General features: G+C 40.1%; 1 protein-coding gene across 1 annotated transcript in view; it reads left to right on the forward strand.

Moving 5' to 3' along the window:
- Window positions 1-20,419, forward strand: part of noxa1 (NADPH oxidase activator 1) — a 56,036-nt gene extending 35,617 nt beyond the window's left edge. Inside the window, 11 exon segments of the mRNA XM_086030029.1 lie at window positions 100-159; window positions 256-293; window positions 2,305-2,443; window positions 2,537-2,605; window positions 5,963-6,050; window positions 10,106-10,215; window positions 11,704-11,864; window positions 12,056-12,164; window positions 14,349-14,472; window positions 17,924-18,003; window positions 18,005-20,419. Coding sequence (XP_085886155.1) covers window positions 100-159; window positions 256-293; window positions 2,305-2,443; window positions 2,537-2,605; window positions 5,963-6,050; window positions 10,106-10,215; window positions 11,704-11,864; window positions 12,056-12,164; window positions 14,349-14,472; window positions 17,924-18,003; window positions 18,005-18,031 — 1,005 coding nt within the window. The 3' untranslated portion in view covers window positions 18,032-20,419.

Here is a 20,419-nt window from a genome sequence, read left to right on the forward strand (position 1 = left end):
TAATCAAATATAGACAGTGGAGAATGTCTTAACCGGATGAAAATGAAAAATATTATCATACATCAAATATATAGGAGTTATTTTGCTTGCTACCCAAAGGTGATTTCCTCCATAATCCCCAATGACGATCATGGTGGATTTGAACCTCTCAGATTACAGGTAAGAGTGGAGTTATTCATTCCATATTGTTGTTGTCATTGTTGTTTTCACTCTCGTCCACTCTCACTACTGGCTGTTATCATGTCCTCTCAACAGAAGCCTGGTTATTATCAGCCCAACATGGATGGTGCTAAGTGAGTACTATATTTATGGACAAAACTTTTGGGACACACCTCTTAGTTGGGCATAGTGGTGTATGAATTTGGGATATTTATATTCTCACTGCATGTGCACCCAAATGGGATGGAAGTATCACCCTTGATGCAAACCCACACGCCTCTGGTCCATCAACTTTTTTCACAAGTTGTAACTAAAAAAACAATAAGTAGATATTTTAAATCTATATTCTTAATCCTGTGCTCTCTCTAAAATTGGCGCATCCAGCAAAAACACAGAGGCAGGTGGAACGCATACATAACGGCACGAAGTTGCCCCTCCCTGAATAGTGGCATTTTGCTCTTGAAATTTGAGACAGTACTTCGCAAGTCGACTTACAGTGATGCGCTCATAAACCTTCTACTTGTGCCTCTTGAAATTTCAGGTAGGGGCCACTATGTTCCAAGTAAAAAAACATAGTCTGGACAAGGTTGGGGGGAACAGATAGCCAGAGCCCAGACATAAAGAGCGGTGTGTGCCATTTGACCACAAAAACGTGGAACTGTGACTCAGATGATGACGCACAGACAGACATTTAAATCTAGTTCATATCAAAGGTTAATTATAGATAAGTTATCACAGATTTTAAAATGTTGTGCTTGATATACTATTAGGGATGTAACGATTAATCAAAAATGATGTAAAGTCTATTCGATTAATCGAAAAATGGAATTGATTAAATTCATCTAGAAAATGATGTTAAAAATATTCAATTAATTTTAAATTTTCAATGAATGTTCAATTATTCAAGTTTCAATGAATATTCAAGGGTTATTCAACTTCCAATGAATATTCAATGATAGGGATGTAACGAATAATCAAAAATCGAGTTGATTAAAATCATCTGGAAAATGATGTCTTGAAACGTTTTTTCAAACCAGATACAAAGTACATTTTGAATGTGAAGATCAAATTAGACTTTTGCGCCAAACATCATTGCGTATTGCGTTTGTGGATGGCTGCAGAACCACAATAGTGCACAGAGACAAGTATGGTAACAATTTTTTGAAAATCAGGAACTGAAAATAAAAAATCGAATCGGGGCTTGAGTGAATCGTTACATCCTAGATACTATATGGATGGGATGAATCAAACCATTTTTAAGTAAGGCGAAGGAGGTATTGTATTTTTGTTGTTAATGTATTATGTTTCTACCATGTATGTTTTAACACTTCTCTAGCTTGTTAAAAAGGGCATTCAGTAAATAAATCTCTCAAATTTCTCAAATTTGGGGGTTCTTGGCTTTACTTTAGGGGTGATTCCGTTCCCCCCAAAAATGAGCTAAACATGCCTGCTATTGAAAGTAAAAAAAATCTGAGATGTGCGCATCAGTAATATGTGTATACAATGTGTGTGTGTGTGTGTGTGTGTGTGTGTGTGTATATATATATATATATATATATATATATATATATATATATATATATATATTATAACGCACTAAAAAAATTAACTCAGTTTTATTTACTTCCTGTAGCAGCTGACCTCTGCTCACTGTGCATTTTTTACTCTAGTTTTACTTTAAAATTTTGCTCGATAGCTAATTGGAGAAATCCAAAATAATTTGCGCACTTTGCAAAGCCAAATTCAAATTCCAGTTGTACGTCTTCGGTTCAACTGTTGTGTTTTATACAATATAATACAATACAATTTTATTTCTATAGTTCATTTCATAACAGTTACAGCTGTAACAAAGCACTTTACATTACAACAACAAAACAGCAATAACATACCAAGTGAAAGCAAGAAATTAAAACACAAAATACTATATACGATAGACACCGGAACAGAGCAGAAAACCTTCAGTCTCACGTTGGATCAAAAGCTGGAAAAGAATCGTATTCAAGGATCAAAGAAGGCTATTAGAACAGTCTTTGAATCAAAATATACTTTAGATTTTTTGCCAATGTAATTCCAAGATTTTACTGAAGTAAATATCGGTTCCAAGCGTTGCACAATATAACGCAAAGTGTTGTCACTACTTGACAGGGAGTCTCGCTACATGTATATGACGGTGCCTTACATGGCTCGAGGACCAGGCCATTTGACAGTGCCAGGCGGTTCCAAGGTATTTTTTTTTGAAGATCAGGACAAGAATGGGATGGCAACTGTCATATATGATGGACAGGTAAGAGAAAAAGCACAAAAATATTAGAATGTAATCAATAAAGTACAAATGTTAAAGCTCTTCAGTTGCTGATTTAAGATCTTTTGTTTTCAGAGAGGACTTGTGCCAATGTCTCTGCTAAAGCCGGCAGATATCAAGATGACTAAAGGCAAAGCTGAGAATGTAATTAATTTGTTTACGTAATAATCGGCAGATTTCTGTGACAGTCATACTTTCCATTGTCTTGTGCTCAGTTGAGCATTTTAATGGCAGTGATCAAAGTAATTTGTGATCCCTAATGACCCCGAATAGTTTCTATCTTCCATTATCACATGAAGAATTTTCTTCTAAGAACAGCACACTGGGATTTCCAATGACTAAAAACCTCCGGTCAGCCAGGATTGTACAGGACATAGTTAAATTTGGAAGTGCATTTTGTTTTCATCCGTCCTGACAAGCAGATCTCAAGACTTGTACTATAAGTAGGGTGCTCCCAAACCAGTCTGACTGAGAAGCTCAGCTCAGGCGAAGGCCTCCGCAGCACAGGTGCTATCACGGCAAAGGAATGTGGGATCCAACGAAGGCTGTGATACTGGGGTTGGGAGCAGGCCAACAACAATTCCGTCGGCCTTGAATCTTAGCCAGCGGGGCTTCAATAGACAAATCAGCAATCACTTCTTCAAGGCGAGATACCAACTGTTCCTTGATAACGGCCAATTTGCCAAGCAACTCAAAAATCGCCTCCGCCTTGCGATTGAGGTTGCTCATCGCACGAGTCTAAGTGTTGATCGGACTTGCCACGCCATTCAGAAAGACTGGCAGCTTGTTCACTCCCAATGAAGTTGCTCCCGTCAGCTGAATTTTGCAGTAGATCAGCAAACCGTCAACCCCAAACAGCAGGATACCTATTATCAGGAGTAGGGATAGACCGATTATCGGCCGGGCCAATTATGGGCGCCGATATTCGGCATTTTGATGAATATCGGTATCGGCCTTTTTTAAATCTGATGGCCGATATTAAATCAACTTAAAACTGTGTTAGCTTCAAGAACTATTTGTTTAAATTTTCAGTTAACTTTATTAGAGATTCTACTGACCCTGGGAACACTCTGCATCTTTTGGTTTTGTTTGAAATCAAAAATAGATAAGTGAAACTTGAACATTTCTGTCATTTTGAAATTTTGGAGAACTTTATTTGCTGTCGAAAACTACAGGGATCAATTGTTTAAGTTTTCATGTCACTTTTGAAGACATGCTGATGACCCTGGAAGCTTGTGGAACTTTGTTAGAATTTTACAACAAAGATGCATTTTGTCAAAAATGTATAATAATAAAAAACCTCAACGTTATGCAAATCTGCAAAAATGTTCAACAAACATGCGTAAAGGCATTTCAGCAAAGTTAAGAGTTTTCCTTTGTTTTATTTTTTTGATGCCAATATCTTCCTTTTTACTGAAAATGAATATCGGCTCCAAATATCGGTTATCAGCCTCCTTGACTACTAATAATCAGTATCGGCCCTGAAAAAAACATATCGGTCTATCTCTAATCAGGAGTCCAATAAATGCCCTCCGCGTCATCTATGAACTATATGGATAGGCACACCATTTTCCACTTCTTCCAGGAATCTAGGATGTACCTAGCAGTAAATGTCCTTGAGAGGCAAGAAGGCTCCCAAGCGCCCGCTCTGCTCGTCGAGAAAATTTTGTAGAATCGAGAGTCCAGCTGACTAATTCCACAATTAGATTTCCGGAAGAAAATATAGCAAGAGGCTAGAATAATATTTGGGACAGAGGACAGCAGAGAGACCAAGTCAGCAAGCGGGTAGGTAAGGGCAGGAGCAGAGCAAGAATCGTCCGCCTTCGTTCAGATTAGGGGTGGGAAAGATAATCGTTTTTTCGATGCATCGATCGCCATATTAAAAAGATTCTGAATCGATTCATAGGTATTAATATTCGATATTTAAAGTAAAAATTAAAAAAACTAAAAGCATGTGCAAGTGATTAAGTACATTTGTACATCTGATGCCTGTACTAGGCTAAGCTAATATGTGACAAGATGGTGCAACAAGCAAAACCTCATATGAGCGCAGCGAAGTCAAAGTGTGACATATAAATCATTGCCCTTCCTTTTTTGGGGGGGTTTTGGGTTTCTAAAAGGGTACAAGTGTCTTCCATGGACTATAAAATGTAAGCCAATACTAGTGATTCATCGGAATCGAATCGAATCATAAGCCTCTGAATCGGAATTGAATCAAATCGTGGGCCTCTGAATCGTAATGGGATCGAATCGTGAGGTACCCATAGATTCCCACCCCTAGTTCAGATCCAAGCAGATTGGGAGCTAAGTCTCAGTGTTTTTTTTTTTTTTTTGCATAAAAGAGGAATACCAGCCTTTGCTTTTGTCATCTTCGTCATGATAAGACAAAAAATAATGACTGATGAGTAAGAGCCTATGACTGGCATGGACCCGAGATAATTACAAATTCCAGGGAAGATGGGATAGTGTGTGAAATGTAACTAAAAACATAATACACTGATTTGCAAATTCTTTCTTTCTTTTGCACTACAAAGACTTAGTGATTTAGTGTGAAAACTGATGAATGGTATTGAATTGTATTGTATGGTAACGTTAATTTTTTGGCAAATATTCTCCCATTTTGAATTTGATGCCTGTAACATCTTCCAAAAAAAAAAAAAAAAAAAAGCTTGGACGGAGGCAACCAAAGACTAGGAAAGTTGAGGAATGAAACAAACACATACACAAACAAGCAAAAGTTGTTTGGAACATTCCATAGGAAAACAGGTTAATTGGAAAAAGGACAGTGTCACGGGTGAGCATACCGGACACATTGCACATTTGCAAGGGATTTAGGAATTTCATCGTCTACAGTCCATACCATCATCAAAACATTCAGAGAATCTGGAGACATCTCTGCACATAAACAGCAAGGCCGGAAACCAACATTGAATGCCCGTGATCTTCAATGCCACAGGCGGCACCAGCGTTGTTATATAACGGATATTGCTGAGGAACACTTCGGAAAAGCATTTTCGGTTTGTCGCTCCATCTGCAAACGCAAGTTAAAACTCTACCATGCAAAGCGAAACGCCGTCGGCTTCTCTGCGCTGAGCTCATCTGAGATGGACTGACGCAAAGTGAAAAAGTGCTCTGTGGTCTGATGAGTCCACATTTCAAATTGCCTTTGGAAATCATGGATGTCGTGTCCTCAGGGCCTAAGAGGAAAAGGACCAACCGGGCCGTTATCAGCTCGTATCAGCAAGTTCAAAAGCCATTCGGTAAAATCGTGCGAGTTTGCAATGTGTTGCAGGCACCAAGTTCAAAATAAGTAAACATTTGAAAAGAAAAAAAAAAAATTCAAGTGCAGCCCAAATGTTGTGCAGCCCCCAGAGCAACAAAAAGACAATAAAAGCTATCTATTCAAGGTCATCATGGATTACAGGTCACTTGATTGATAGAAATAAATCTTAGTTGGACAAATATAATTTTCATAATTGCTTTGCCTTATTCATCTTCCAGACACTTGCTACAGGGATTCCCCTCCCTCCGGGTCTAAAGCCACCCTCTCGTCCACAGAACTGGTCTCGTTCAGCAACTCCTACTTGGGGTAAAATGAATTTTACCTTGTGCGCTCGCACTTCTGTTGTATTTTTTAATGTACTGATTAGGACTTAATGATTTATCGTTTTGGATCGTCATCTCAGACAATGCAAGTTTGTGATGGTCAAAACTGCGGTTTCTCAAAGCGCTCTTAGAGATCTACACAATGACAGGTCTTAAAATTATAATTTTGAATCAATTTAGCTTTGCTAAGAGACAAAGTTTTTGGTTGAATAGATTTCATTACATTAAAGTAAAAAGCAGACACGTTTCCATGAAATTGGAAACTTTGAAAGACAAGAAGCAGAGAAGAATGAATATGATCATTTCTGACCCATTTTAACAGGAAATATTTACATTTAAATAACCCAAACACAAATACCCCCATTATGATTTTTACACCCACCATTACTGTTAGGACCAAAAGTTTCAATTAATACCATGATATGAATTTGGGGACAAATATTATTATTTAATGTTGCAGATCCCTCAGTCTCTGTTAAGAGAAAATATCGATACATAATCTTGCATTTATGTTAAAAAAACCATATACATTTGTACAAAGTGTAAACCATTTTTGTGTTTAAAAAAACATTGTATTTACACAACTACACAATGCATATTGATTAGGGATGTAACGATTCACTCAAGCCCCGATTCGATTCCATTTTCAGTTCCCGATTTTCGTTTCGATTCGATTTTTTAAAAATTGCTACCATGCTTGTCTCTGTGCACTAGTGTGGTTCTGCAGCTATCCACAAACACAATACGCAATGATGTTTGGTGCAAAAGCATAATTTGATGTACACATTCACAATGAGCCACGCATCTGGAATGAAAAAACGTTTCAAGACATCATGTACTAGATGAATTTAATCAATTCGATTTTTCAATTAATCGAATTGATTGAGTAGGGCTAATCGATTTTAAATTGATTTTCGATTAATCGTTACATCCCTAGTATTTACACTTGACGGCACGTAGTACAGTAGGCTTACTTGAACCATTTTTAAAAACTTGAAAAAAAGGACTGCCTCACTCACAAACCCTCTAGCTTTTACTGTTTTTAGTGATATAATGGCATTTTCTCTCATGTTTGGAAATATTACTGTACATTATGAAAATTGCACTGAAGCTTGATTTAATCAATTCGATTTTTTCGATTATTCAAATCGATTGATCAGGGCTAATTAATTTTAAATCGATTTTCGATTAATCGTAACATCCCTAGTATTTATACTTGACGGCACGTAGTACAGTAGGCTTACTTGAACCATTTTTAAAAACTTGAAAAAGGAATGCCTCACTCACAAACCCTCTTATTAGAGTACTAGCTTTTAATGTTTTTAGTGATATAATGGCATTTTCTCTCATGTTTGGAAATGTTACTGTACATTGTGGAAATTGCACTGAAGCTTAATTTCAAGAAAATGGCAAATCAAATCAAAATCGCAGTGTCTGTCAGAAAAATCGCAATACCATTTTTTCCTAAAATCGTTCAGCCCAAATTTGGACCCTACTGAAATGCCCACATTTTACGCCTAAATCACCTTGCAGTTTTCCCCTGTTCTGATAGGGGAATGCTTGTTACACACTATTTTGAAGCCTCCCTCCGCATTTACTCGCTGCGGCTTGTGCTCCTTCAGGACTTGGATCAAGCTCATTTTTCCAATCACCCTCATCTTCTTCACCACCGTCGGAGACTGGGAGATTATGGGGGGATTTTTTTTCTTCTTTATTAATTATTACAAAGCAATCCATTGCTGAGATGGACTGCAAGCGACCTAACTCTAATCTAAGACACTCGTGCACTACTCTTGAGGTAGAGTGCCCTCGGCTCTCATTCATTTCCAAACGCAGCCAGCACTGGCGCTCCGTGTTTTGGTGCACTCTCAATAGCTGAATGACAAGTTTGAACGCTTTAAGTTTCCGAATGGTCGCAGTAAAATAAATGTAAATGGGTTTTTTTTTAGCATCAACGCTATTTGTGTTCATTTTCACTCGTTTTCACCACAGAGTTTTGAGATATACACAAAAAGAGGTCTCAAAAAAAAAAAAAGAAGACTTTCTTCTTCTTTGGTTGAATCACTTTAGCTTTGCTAAGGGACGATATGCTTTTTTTAATTTACCTGTATTAAACTGATTTCATTGCATGGTAAATTTCACCTGTATAGAGCTTTTCTACCGTTCTCAAAGCGCGTTGACTCTGTCTCCTTGTCTTACCTACTGATGACGCAGTATCAGGAGCAACTGGGCAGAGTTCAGTGTCTTGCTCTAGGACACTTTGAAATGGCAGACAACTACTCTACCACCTGAGCCATGGTGCCCCCATAAAAGAAAAAGCAGACATATTTACATGAAAATACAAAATATTCATGAAAAGAGGCAGAGACAGGAATGGATATGATAACTGTTTTACCCTTTTAACAGGAAATATTTAACTTTCACATTTGAATATCCAATTCAGAAATACACTTCCAGTATGATTTTTACATTCTTACGCTCACCATAACTGTGAAGGGATTCAACTTTTTCATCAACCGATTTCAATTTTGCCCTCAGTCTGCCTCTGAAGTCTCTGACAAAAAATAATGGAAGCAAATATTTGCATGTGGTGTACAAAGATCATGTACATTAGTACTAAGTTGAAAACACACTTGGTTTATTTTTTTTTTTTATACACCCTTACACCTAATTGCACATTTATACATGTATGAGAGCAAAGCAGTACGAAGGTCTCGCTTTATTGAACCATTTTAAAAAGTATGAAAAAAGACTCCCTCACACGACCTCTTCGGTGTCCTTGCATTATTAGTGTAATAGCTTTTCACGTTATGATGTTGTGATTTTCTGCCAGGTTTGTAAATGTTACTGTGCATAGTGTCTATTGTACTGAAGCTTGATTTGAAGAAAATCCTGAATTGAATTGAAATTGCAATATCTGTCAAAAAAATCACAATTCAATCTTTTCCTAATATTGTTCAGCCCGAGTAATGATAGTATAGTGCACACAGCTGAGTGAGATCCTAACGTACTGTATCACTTAATACGTAATCAGTAAGGATGTTACGATATCAAAATGTCCCGATACGATAATAAAACGATATGAACCTCACGATACGAGAATTATCATAATTTGAGGAGGTTGGCATTACAGTATATAAAAAGCTCATGATATTGAAAAAGAAAGAGCTCATATTTAAAAAAAAAAAAAAACACATTACAATATTCTGATTTTGTACATAAAATCATCCACAAAGAAATAGGCTTGGCCAGTCAAGCGCTCCTATTGGCTCATTACAGCAGCGCAAAGTGTCATGGTCTATGTAGTTCACAATGCTGTGTTCGGTGAAGCGGGCCGACAAAGATGTTGAAACATATTTGCTCGTATGGCAGCTTTATGGGACCTTTTATCGGTTAGAACATAGTTTTGTTCATGTGAGCAATAATCTGTTTAATTTGGTTGTGTGGGTGTGTGTATGGTTTCTGTAGAACACGAAATACCAATTAAATAAATGAGCAGTTGCATGTAAATGTCTCTACTCAATGCTAATTAGCTGTGGTCCTAATTATCCAAATAGTTCAAATAGTGCAGTTAACATTAACTTCAATGTATATAAATGACCAAACACCTAATATTGAGGAATTTAAACTGCACTAATAAACGAACCACCAGAGGGTGCCGGAACTGCACAAATGAAAAACAGCTTTTGAACAGATTTGCTGCTATTGATATCGTGACATGACGACGGCGATATCGTGGCAATTTTAATATCGCAATATCACGATATTGTGACATCCCTAGTAATTCCAAGTCTTTGCAAAACCAGATTTAGTTATCCTAAAAAAAATACAATGTAATCCTTAAATCTCTGACAGGTGTTCAAAATGCCTTAGTTAAATGTTTGATGAAATCGTAATAACATTTTCTTATAACTGTCCGCTTTAAGTTGCCTTCAGTTAATTGGTGTTATTGGGAATGTGAATATCATTCATCTGGCCTGCTATGATTGGTTTGCCGTAGTGTTCCTTTACACTGCAGTTGTACATTGCCTTTGGCAGGAGGACAATCGTCTTCAGATACACCACCCCCGTCCTACTCATCCGCCACCCATACTGAACTGCCAGCCCCGGAGGCTCCCATGTACACAGCCCATTCAGCCAGCAGTAACGTAAGTTATACACTCAGTGACAATCTCTTCTCAATTGCCTAACCTGGATAAATAAAGTTTTGTTTTTTTTCTTTTTTCTTTTTTAAATAATCAATAAAATGAGGGCAGTTAGCGGATGCAGAAGATCTGCTTCAATGGAAAACGATGACGTGCTGTCGCAACCCCAAATAAGACAAGCTGAAAGAAAAAGAAAACAGATTATCCTGTTAAGCGAGATCATTATTTTTTGGTTTTAAAAGGATGGCCAAGTCATGGACGCCATGATTTCGATACGGAACCAAAGCCAGTCAGCAAGCTGATTGCAGCAATCTTGATAAGCACGTTTTGTGTAAGAAAAGTAATCTCATTAGAAGTCAAAATATCGAACTTTTTCTGAATATTATTCACAGCTAATATTCAACTAGAATGATTAGTAACAAGGTAAAAACAATGTTTCCACTGTATGATGCACTCAATATAGCACGCGATACATTTACCAATTTCTTCACCGATATTTAAGTGTTTCATCCCCCATCCCAAAGGTCGGCCATAATAGCCCAACTGACCCGTGGGAGACAGCATGGGGGCAAATTCACCATTTAGATTGTAGGAAAATAACACTGGAGGAGTAGAGAAATAAGATCACGCATGGCTATTTTTTTTTGTTTTGTTTCTTGGTCACATATGTAGTGACTCTCGCAATTTAAAAAAAAAAATTCATCCGAGTGACAACCAGCCCAGAGTGTAGTCTGCCTTCCGCTTGGGGTGAGCTGGGATACGTTCCAGTCCCTAGAGCAGGGGTGCCCATTACGTCGATCGCAAAGGCATTGTGGGTAGATCGCCAGCCTATCATCCGTCCTCACTACTGTATTGCTACGTTCACACCAACTGCTTTGGTGCAGTCATGCAAGGTACACCAGCATATACGGTACATATAAAAATAATTCTCAATATATTTATAAATAATATGTTTTGCATTTTTAGTAGGTGGTAGATCATTTTGACTCAGTCATGTCATAAGAAGCTCTCAAAAAAAGGTGTGGGCACCCCTGCCCTACAGGATAAGCGCTGTAGAAAACTGATACAAATATCACAATATGAACCTCACCATCCGATAATCATCGCGATATTGTGGGGAAGCTGGTGATATATAAAAAGCTCACGATATTGTAAAAAACAAAACAAAAACAAAAAACAATCACAGTATTCTTTTTTTGTACATAATAACAGCATTTACAAGAAATAGGCTTGGCCAGTCATGGGCTATTACTGGCGATTAGTGTGGGTCTTAAACATAGGTGGCATCAGATTAAACTACACTAATAAACTAACCACCAGAGGATGCTGGAACTGCACAAATGGAAAACAACTTAGGCTTTTAAACTGATTTGCTGTTATTAATATTGTGACATGATCACGACGATATATCGTGGCGATTTTAATATCGCGATATCACGATATTGCCGATAATGTGACGTGTTTTCTTTTTGAATTGTGTCTTTCCCCCAGGATGTCACCTCAGTTCAAGAAGCAGAATCAGACTCTGTGGTCGTAAAAGTTCACTACACGTACACTGTAGCACTGTCAGTACCTTCAAATGCGTCCTACCATGAACTGAAGGAACAAGTTGCCCATCAGCTGGACCAGCCAGCGTCTTCTCTGCGTCTCAGGTAATTGTCCAGTATGTTCCCTTGAATTGTCATAAAAAGAGCTTTTGTTATATGTTTTTGTTAAACACATCACCTCTTTAAATCAAATCTCTATTGAGATAAAAGTCCTACAGAAATCAGTAAGCAAAGTAATCCATCTAAAGTTTTTCGACAACACCCAATCCCATAAAGTCTTCTCTTTCTCTCATTAGACAGAGGAAGCACGGTTCTCGGGTACTGGTGCCTCTTGAATGGGAATTAGAGGCAGGGAGGACCATACAAGAGGTCTCAGAGGCCGGCAGAACGACTTTGTGGTGCCAGGTGAGGGTTTCAATACAACTACGTTGATGTGCTGAAAAACCTCCTTCTTCCCCCCCCCCCCCCCCCACGTCACTGAAGATGACGTCACGTCATAACCAAGTGTAAAAAATGAGCCGATCGAGCCGTGGCTGAATTACTACCATCACCATAGATGTCCATTTTATGCTTCATGTTTCAGGTGGGATTAAATTAACCCATTAAAGCCTGAAGCCCCTTGTGAGGCATCGCTCTAAATCAGGGGTGGGCAGTTCCGGCCCTCGAGGGCCAGTATCCTGCCTGTTTTCCAACTCTCGCTGCTGGAACACACCTGATTCAAATGATCATATAATCAGCAAGGTCTGCAGAAGCTGGATAACGATCCTGATCATTTGAATCAGGTGGGCTGCACCAGGCTGACATAGGAGGATGTCACGCAGGATAATGGCCCTCGAGGGCCGCAATTGCCCACCCCTGCTCTAAATCTTACGGTCGTCTTTGGAGTCACCCTTGAAAACCTGACATTTTTGCCACCTACAAAATAATATCTCAGCCCCTGTAGCAGATAGAAACACAATTCCAAAAGAATTTGAGAGCTTAGACATGTGGCTTTCACACAGGTCCGAGTTTATTCATCTTGACTGTTTCAATCGAAGATGCAAGTGAAGCACTATTTTTAATTAAAAATTACAAGTAAAAACAATTAATTAGCATCCTCTTTTCTTTTACAAAGACGTCGATATTGTCATTATCTACAAACATACATCTTAACGATATATCATGTTCGACTGGTTCTACTGGTTCAAAGTCGACAATCGCGTCGTCTATGTCACTGCCGTTATTCATTTCAAAGCTCCCGCAATCGACATTACTCCTTGAAAAATTTCCGGATATCCTCCGACACCTCACGACGCCGTCACATGTATATTCTGATGCATTTCATTGGCTAAGAGACAGAGAATTTAATTAAAAAACGAAAATGGTGTATACGCTCTCCCGGCTTTAAAGGAAGAAAGACACAACAGTGCTCCCGGCTTTAGTGGTAGAAATGTGGCTATGCGCTCCCGTCCTTAATGAGTTAAAGTCAAATATAAAGTCAATACTTTTACTCCAAACAGCTGCAGAGTCGCTGATTCCTCCGCACCCGGAATGCATTTTGGGCTCCTGACGTCAATGTCGGATGTATGCGACTTGGAGGTTCAGCCTGCGGTCGCATTGTAAAAAAAAAAAAAAAAAATCCTATATGGGTACCGGTATATAGGACCACATGTGAAAGTGGCCAAAAACGTTGACTTACCAAAAAGACATGATGCACGTTTTTGAGACAAATAACATGCACTTCAATCGGGCACTTTTCCAGGCCACGTAGAGCCACAACATGAGCATAAAAGAGCCACTTGCCGCGGGTTGCCGACCCCTGGTCTATATTGTACAGAGTTGTCTTGCAATGCTCATGTCTTGTATTTATCTTTGTTTGGGACCCCTTGAAACGAGATGCTTTGTTTCAAAGCACTATTCCATCAATAAATACATTTACAAACATTTCTACCAAAAAGAGTGATAGATTTGGTTTAGTCAAACTGCATTTCTGTAATTTTGAATGCAAACACAATTATACATCGCCAGAAGAGAGAAGTGTGCTATTATACCTTCTGATACGGAGTGTGGGGCTTCAAAATATTGTTTCACTACCTCCTAACCCCACTCTTTCCAAAAATAAAAATAAAAATGTAAAGCCTAACTCACAATAAGCTGTGTAAAACCGTCTCTGTATTCAAACATACTTTATTACATCTTAGCACATAATTAGTTCTTGTCCTACATCCAGCCTAACTCATGATTCTCTCTTTGGTGCATACCGCCACCCGCTGTACATATGCCATCAAAGCAGTCTGGGTCGCGTTTCCGTCTCTCGTCAGCAAAACAGGCGTCCGTCAATGATGGACTGTGAGGGTCTGTTCGGACTTGACCAGGTTAGTGATGATTACACAGATGGATGAAAATACACTTCCATCTGTGCTTAGGCCATCTTTTTTTTTTTTTTTTTTAAGTGTCCCATTTATTATTTAACGTCAACAAAACAGACGTCCGTCAGTGACGGACAGATGGACCGGTCCATCGGTCAGACGGAATGCCCTCCTCTGCTAATCAATATCTTTCAATCATGATCTTAACAGTGTCTCTTGTCTTCTAATTCTTTTGATTCAGGCAGAAGATTCTCTGCGCAATCATACCATCCTCCACCAAATGGTGGCGCTATATGATTATTCCGCTCAGGGTCCAGAGGATTTGGAGTTCAGCGAAGGGGATACCATCGACATCCTGGGTGAAGGTACGATACAGCGGTTCAACATCATTCTTGCAACATTTCATGGACATAAGTATTTTCACACAAGGACCTTGAGGAATTGAAAAACATAATAACTCATGGAGTTGGCACCCTCTTTGCAGTTCCATAACGGCCACTCTCCTAATGAGTTTTTCTGAAATACTTTGAAGCATTTCTGTTGCACCACTCATCCGGAAAAAAAAAAAAAAAACTGATAATAATGCTGGACGTTTGGACGTCATTAATTTGTCCTAAAAATGTTAGATGGGGTTGACAGACAAGCAGTAGGCTTTAAGGGCAGACCCGTGAAGTTTTCCTACACCAACCTGAAGTACAGAACAATGTTATTTTAGTTAACAAAAAGTAACAAAATAACAAATACAAACATTGAAAAAACATTCTCATTAACCAAGTGAAATAAAAACAAAAATGAAACTGCATCTTACGTTTATTAAACTAACTCAAGCTAACTGTAAATGAAGCCAGAATGTCCTTTGTTTTCATCAGATTATAACAATAAAAATAATAATGCATCAGATTTATATGGTGCTTTTCTGTAATACACTCAAAGTGTATTACAATTAGTGCTGTCAAAAGATTAAGCGCGATGAATCGCATTTTTCAACTACATTTTTTACAAAGCTTTGAACCGTTATTTCCTTGAGTAAAATCTAGGAATTAATGTGGAAAAAAGTATATTTCAATTCAAAGACTGTTCTAATAGCTTTCTTTGATCCTTGAATACGATTCTTTTCCTGTAAAATACAACATTTGAACAATACATGATATATGTACAATACAATACAATACACAACAAATATGGTATTTGAATTTGGCTGTGCAAAGTTTGCAAATTATTCTCCAATGAGCCGTCAAGTAACTTTTTAAGTAAAAGTCCGTATTTGAGATTAATCGCGATTAATCTTTTGACAGCCCTAATTATAATGGATTAATCACACACGCTCTCACACGTTCACGTGAGCTTTCGTGGTTCATTGTAAATATAGTTTCTGTATTTGGGTATTAATGTACGTCCGTACCGAAGAAGGAAGGTTCAAACAGTCATTTGAGAGTTGAATTTTACTTTACTTTATTACACTATATTTTACGCAACAAATATTCCATATATTAAAAACTAAGACTAATAACTAAATTAAAATGAAGCATTACTTAAATAAAAACAAATAAAAACCATCAAACCTGCTCTAAAAACTAATTAAAACTAACTAAGAAAACACAAGTCAAAATGAAATAAAACAAATGGGAATGAACTGATAACCCTGGTACAGAGAGGTCATTGACCAAACTATTCAAATAGTTTTCCATCTTTGCTTTTCCCTGATGTATACAAAATATCTTGCTAAGATCAAATATTAAAAATAGAGGTCTAATGAATATAATATCCTGCAAGTGGAACATGTCTCCACCTCCAAGACCCCAACAGCCCAGACCTCCGCATCATGTCTGTGCCTGCATAACTTCAAAGCAAACGAATCACCAGGGAATCTCTCCCCTTTGCTTTGACGGAGAGCTGCTAATTCTCAGCCAAGTACAGATCTGTGATAAAGAGACTTACTTTGTCAGCTGAGAAGCCTCTGCAGACAATTTGTGTCCAAACTCTCCTCACTCCAGACATGCTGGCATCAGGACACCTCATAAAGCTCAAATCAAATGCATCGACACAGCAGGATGCTGCTTTAGGCCAGCTTTGCCTTGCTGGAACCAAGAGTGGCCCCAAGGGATGGCCACGGGAACTGCAGCTACGAAGTATTCGGGTTTTTAAAAGCCATGTAAACGCGCGCAGTATGCCCTTATTCTGGTTTTTAAACTTCACAATATCATGCCTGGGTTACCCCCTTTCCAACCCGAATATGCGTGTATCTATACGGCAATCGGAAAATCCCCAATGCGCGGCACACTCTGCGCATGCTCAACCGCAAGAAATCTTGGTCTTTTTAGTCGAGAAGGTGCTGGTATTGAATCTTGGTCTTTGTAGTACAGGAAGTGCTTGCAAGCGCGGCATCCTCGCCATAGCGAGCCTAACTGGAATACAAGGATGCCTTTGCGGCGGTTTCACAGGATTTTCTGTCTCTCCGGCAAAAATGACGCAGTGTGTATATAGACACACATATACGTGTGTATAAGTCCGTGTGTCTGGCGCGCAACTCGCTGGAAATACACATCCGAGAGGTGAACGGTCATGGCAAAACTCAGAGGTGTAACGCAGTGGCACACTTTTGGAACACGGAGGAAACCGACTGCTTTGTCCCTGCGGTGAGTGACATGACTATGTTTTATTGACGTAACAAGCGGAAATGACATCTATTTGTGTCACAACGTTCGCGCATCGCCATTTCAATCGGTTTATTCAAATGCGGGCGTACCTCTGTCCACTCGCGCATGTAAACGTTTTCTTCCGAATGCTTCAGAAATAGGAATTTTGACCTTAACCCGAATTTTGACCTTAACCCGACTATTGATTGCATGTAAACGTAGTCATTGACACTTTCTTGAAGTCTCTCTCTTCATGCTCTCCTCGAAGCTCACTAGAACTTGTCTCCTGAAAGTTGCTGTCTGAAAACTCTCTCTCCTGAAATTCTCACTCACAAAAAAGCTCTCCTGAATGCCTCTCTCGTAAAAGAAAAACTTGTCACCTGGCGACCTCTGGCTTCCTGGGAAACTTTTGCTTTTCTGTTTTTTTGTTTGCCCTTCCACGAGCGCAAAGTTTCCACAGACTGCAAGAGTCTTGCTTCAACCACTGGCGATGAAACTTCTCTTGGTTTTTGGGTTCTCCGTCCATGAAAACACTACACGCGTGGCAGGTTCGCCTCAACGGTCCGGCTGCTCGGAACACAAGCTGTTCCTGCTCCTCATCTGAAGGCCATGAAAACCACCCATTATGGTCCTTACGGATCTCCAAAACCGCACGGGGTCACAAGCCATGAGAACCCTATCAGGCATTTGTTTTTCCTGCTTCTTGCCTTCCTTTTCCCTCTTCTTCTTCTTCGTCTTCTTTTTTATCGGCAAACAAGTTGAAGGTCCATCCATTTGCTTAGCACGTGTGACTCCACAAATCAAAAGTAAGTGACAACCTTTCAGTCCACCAGGGCCTCAGTTCGGTGCATTCCAAAATTTGCCAAACAATATAAAACATTTATAATTAAGCCCAGGAGACCCGTGGTGATGGCGTCGTGGGAGAAAGTTGTGTTGCCCGCATGTCACTGCGCCAGTGCCGCACACAGTTAGCCTTTATACTTGCAATGCAAGCATTTCTCCCGAGTCGCTATTAATTACCTACACTCTTACGAGTGACCCGTATTATCCATCACCACAGGGGAAACCAGTCAACTATCTGCTTGGTCCTTTAAAAGAGTGTGCCACAATGTTTGTGTCCATAAAGTGTATCGCTGCATCATCTTTAGTTTTGATGTTTCTCTCTCTTTTTCCTTTATAGTGAACGATGAGTGGCTGGAGGGACACTGTGCAGGGAATATAGGCATCTTCCCCAGCAGCTTTGCCATGAGGGAAAATGAAAACTTTTATCCAGATGTCTGAGTTTTAAAACTGATAATATTTACAGTATGTGAGGTCAGATCGGTTGAAATAGATTTTTTCATCCACATAAGATTTGTATCTGGAATGTATTCAATGGTCAAGCAACGTTTTCCTTTTCACTGTTTTTATTTGAACATTCAGTAGTTTGATAGTTCATCAAGAAGTTTCATTTCTTACAGTAGTCGCTGGTAATGAGGTGGATTAAGAGCATTTGCATTTGAATTAGATTTAGAACTAGATTTAGATTTAGGACGAGAAAAATCTGGAAAAATAACAATCCAAAAATGTTCTTGTAAATGAGTGTAATTAGTCACAGAAACAAATACTTTTTTTTTACATCTATAACAGCCATATCACTTTTCTCCACAATAAATTAGGTTGTTACTGTTGTGACTGATTGTTCTTTGATGTATTAGTTGCTATACAGTTGCTGTGGTCCTTTTATGCTTTGTCCTTTTATAATGTCACATTATTCTGTCATATAGGATCGATCCGTACATAAACTGGAGTAACTCAGTCACACGCTGTCAGTATGTCAAGTTTTCTTCCAGTCAGAATGTCAGCTTTCTTACATGTCTTCTGAATCCAGCCCTGATCTACACAGGTGCTGTGCATATTTGTAGATAAATAGTATTACCTGTCAACCTACGTGTCATGTCTGCTTCTGGGTCCAAATCGCTCCGCATGTGACAGTATCTACTGACCAGTCATGGCCCCAGCAGACTCAAACACAATCCATCGAGCCGCATAAGTCGTCACTTGCTCCGAACCATCCGCCCACCTCCAATCGAGTAGTGATTGTCTCACTCACGGCCGCTTTGTCGTTTCACCTTCTCATTGGGTTACCCAGGCAGTCACAAGCCCTGGTCAGCCTGCTGCCGCCCTCAGCCTGCCAACCAACCCCATACCCTTCGTGTAAGCCCTGTCTTTGACTGCCACGCCTCTTTTTCACGTTCCCCTTCCTTTCACCGCCCTATGTTTATTATTTAAACTCTCCAATCTGGCCCCAATTTGATTAACCTCCTTTCTGATTCCAATTATGATTTTGACACTGATTTTGACCTTGTTAGTTTTTGTCACGTTTTTCTGTTGATGATCCTGCAGTGTCCACCCAAGAACCCTTCCCTTCAGACCTTTACTTGGTCAACCGGTTGGCCATTTATCCGGGACTTTCGTGGGGTGGCCAACGTAGGCGCTCGAGTAAAGGTTCTGGTTCCTCCCGCAATCCCGCCTTTTCCAAGTCGTGTCATTACGAACCTGTACCCAAACCACTTCACCCCTACCTCCTTTTTCATCACCTCATTCACTGTGTACTTCTTCACTTCGTCCTGTGCGTCCCGTTTCATCGACTTCACCTTACCCAGGACCTGTACTCGCGGGCCCTCGCGTCTCTTGTACTGCCAAACCTCTATGGAGGCAGGCCACCGTGGCGGCTCCTCGGCAGCTGCAGGCCCTCGTGCCAACTCCTTGCGAGCTCTAGGTCCTTGACCCGGTACCTCGGCAGCTCTAGGACCCCGTCGCAGCACCTCGGCAGCGCCAGGTCCCCATGCTGGCGCCTCAGCAGCTGCAGCCCGATCCTGTCCCAGCCGCGCATGTGTTTCAGCCGCCCTGGGACCCTGCTCTGGCAGCGCAAGACTTGCAGCTGCCCCCAGTCGATGCTCTGGTGGCACAAGCCCTGAAGCCACCCTCCGACCCTGCTCTGGCAGCACAAACCCCGCGGCCGCCCTCCGACCATGCTCCGGCGGCGCAAGCCCTGAGGTTGCTCTCTCCGACCTTCTACCAGTGGTGCACGTGTTGCGGCCGCTCTTTCACCTTGCTCCGGCGGTGAAAGTACCGTGATCGTCCTCTGATCCTGTCCGGAAACGCATGTCTTGCGGCTGCCCTCTAATCCTGATCCGGCAGCATAAATCCTGCGGCCGCTCTCTGACCCTTCTCCGGCGGCACAAGTCCTGCGGCCGACCTCTGACCATGCACCGCTCTCACCTCCTGCTTGGCTCCTGGGATGGCCACCGGACTGGCCCCGCCAACATTCTCTTGTCCAGCCTCCCCCGATGCGATGATTTTGGTTTTTATTTAGAATTTAGTTTCGTTTTTTTCTCGTGTTCTTTTGCATGTGTCTGACTCGTTAGGTTATTGTGTCCACCTTCGTTGATTTACCCGATCCCTTGTGTTTCCCAATCAGCTCCCTGTAATACTTCCTGTCTCATTGTCCAGGTTGTAGTGACTACAACGTTTTGCTCGTATTTGTACAGCATTGCTTCAAATGCTTAAAAAGATGAATGTCCAGATGAGTGTTGAGATTAGAATACAAATTGTAATGGTTTATTGTCCATATTCCTCTGAATTGAATGTACTGTTGTATGCCATCAAAAATAATAAAGCAAACAAAAAAATA

The sequence above is a fragment of the Filicampus tigris genome, chromosome 5 (assembly GCF_054856515.1).
Source record: "Filicampus tigris isolate MCC_2025a chromosome 5, RoL_Ftig_1.0, whole genome shotgun sequence".
Classification (NCBI taxonomy): Eukaryota; Metazoa; Chordata; class Actinopteri; order Syngnathiformes; family Syngnathidae; genus Filicampus; species Filicampus tigris.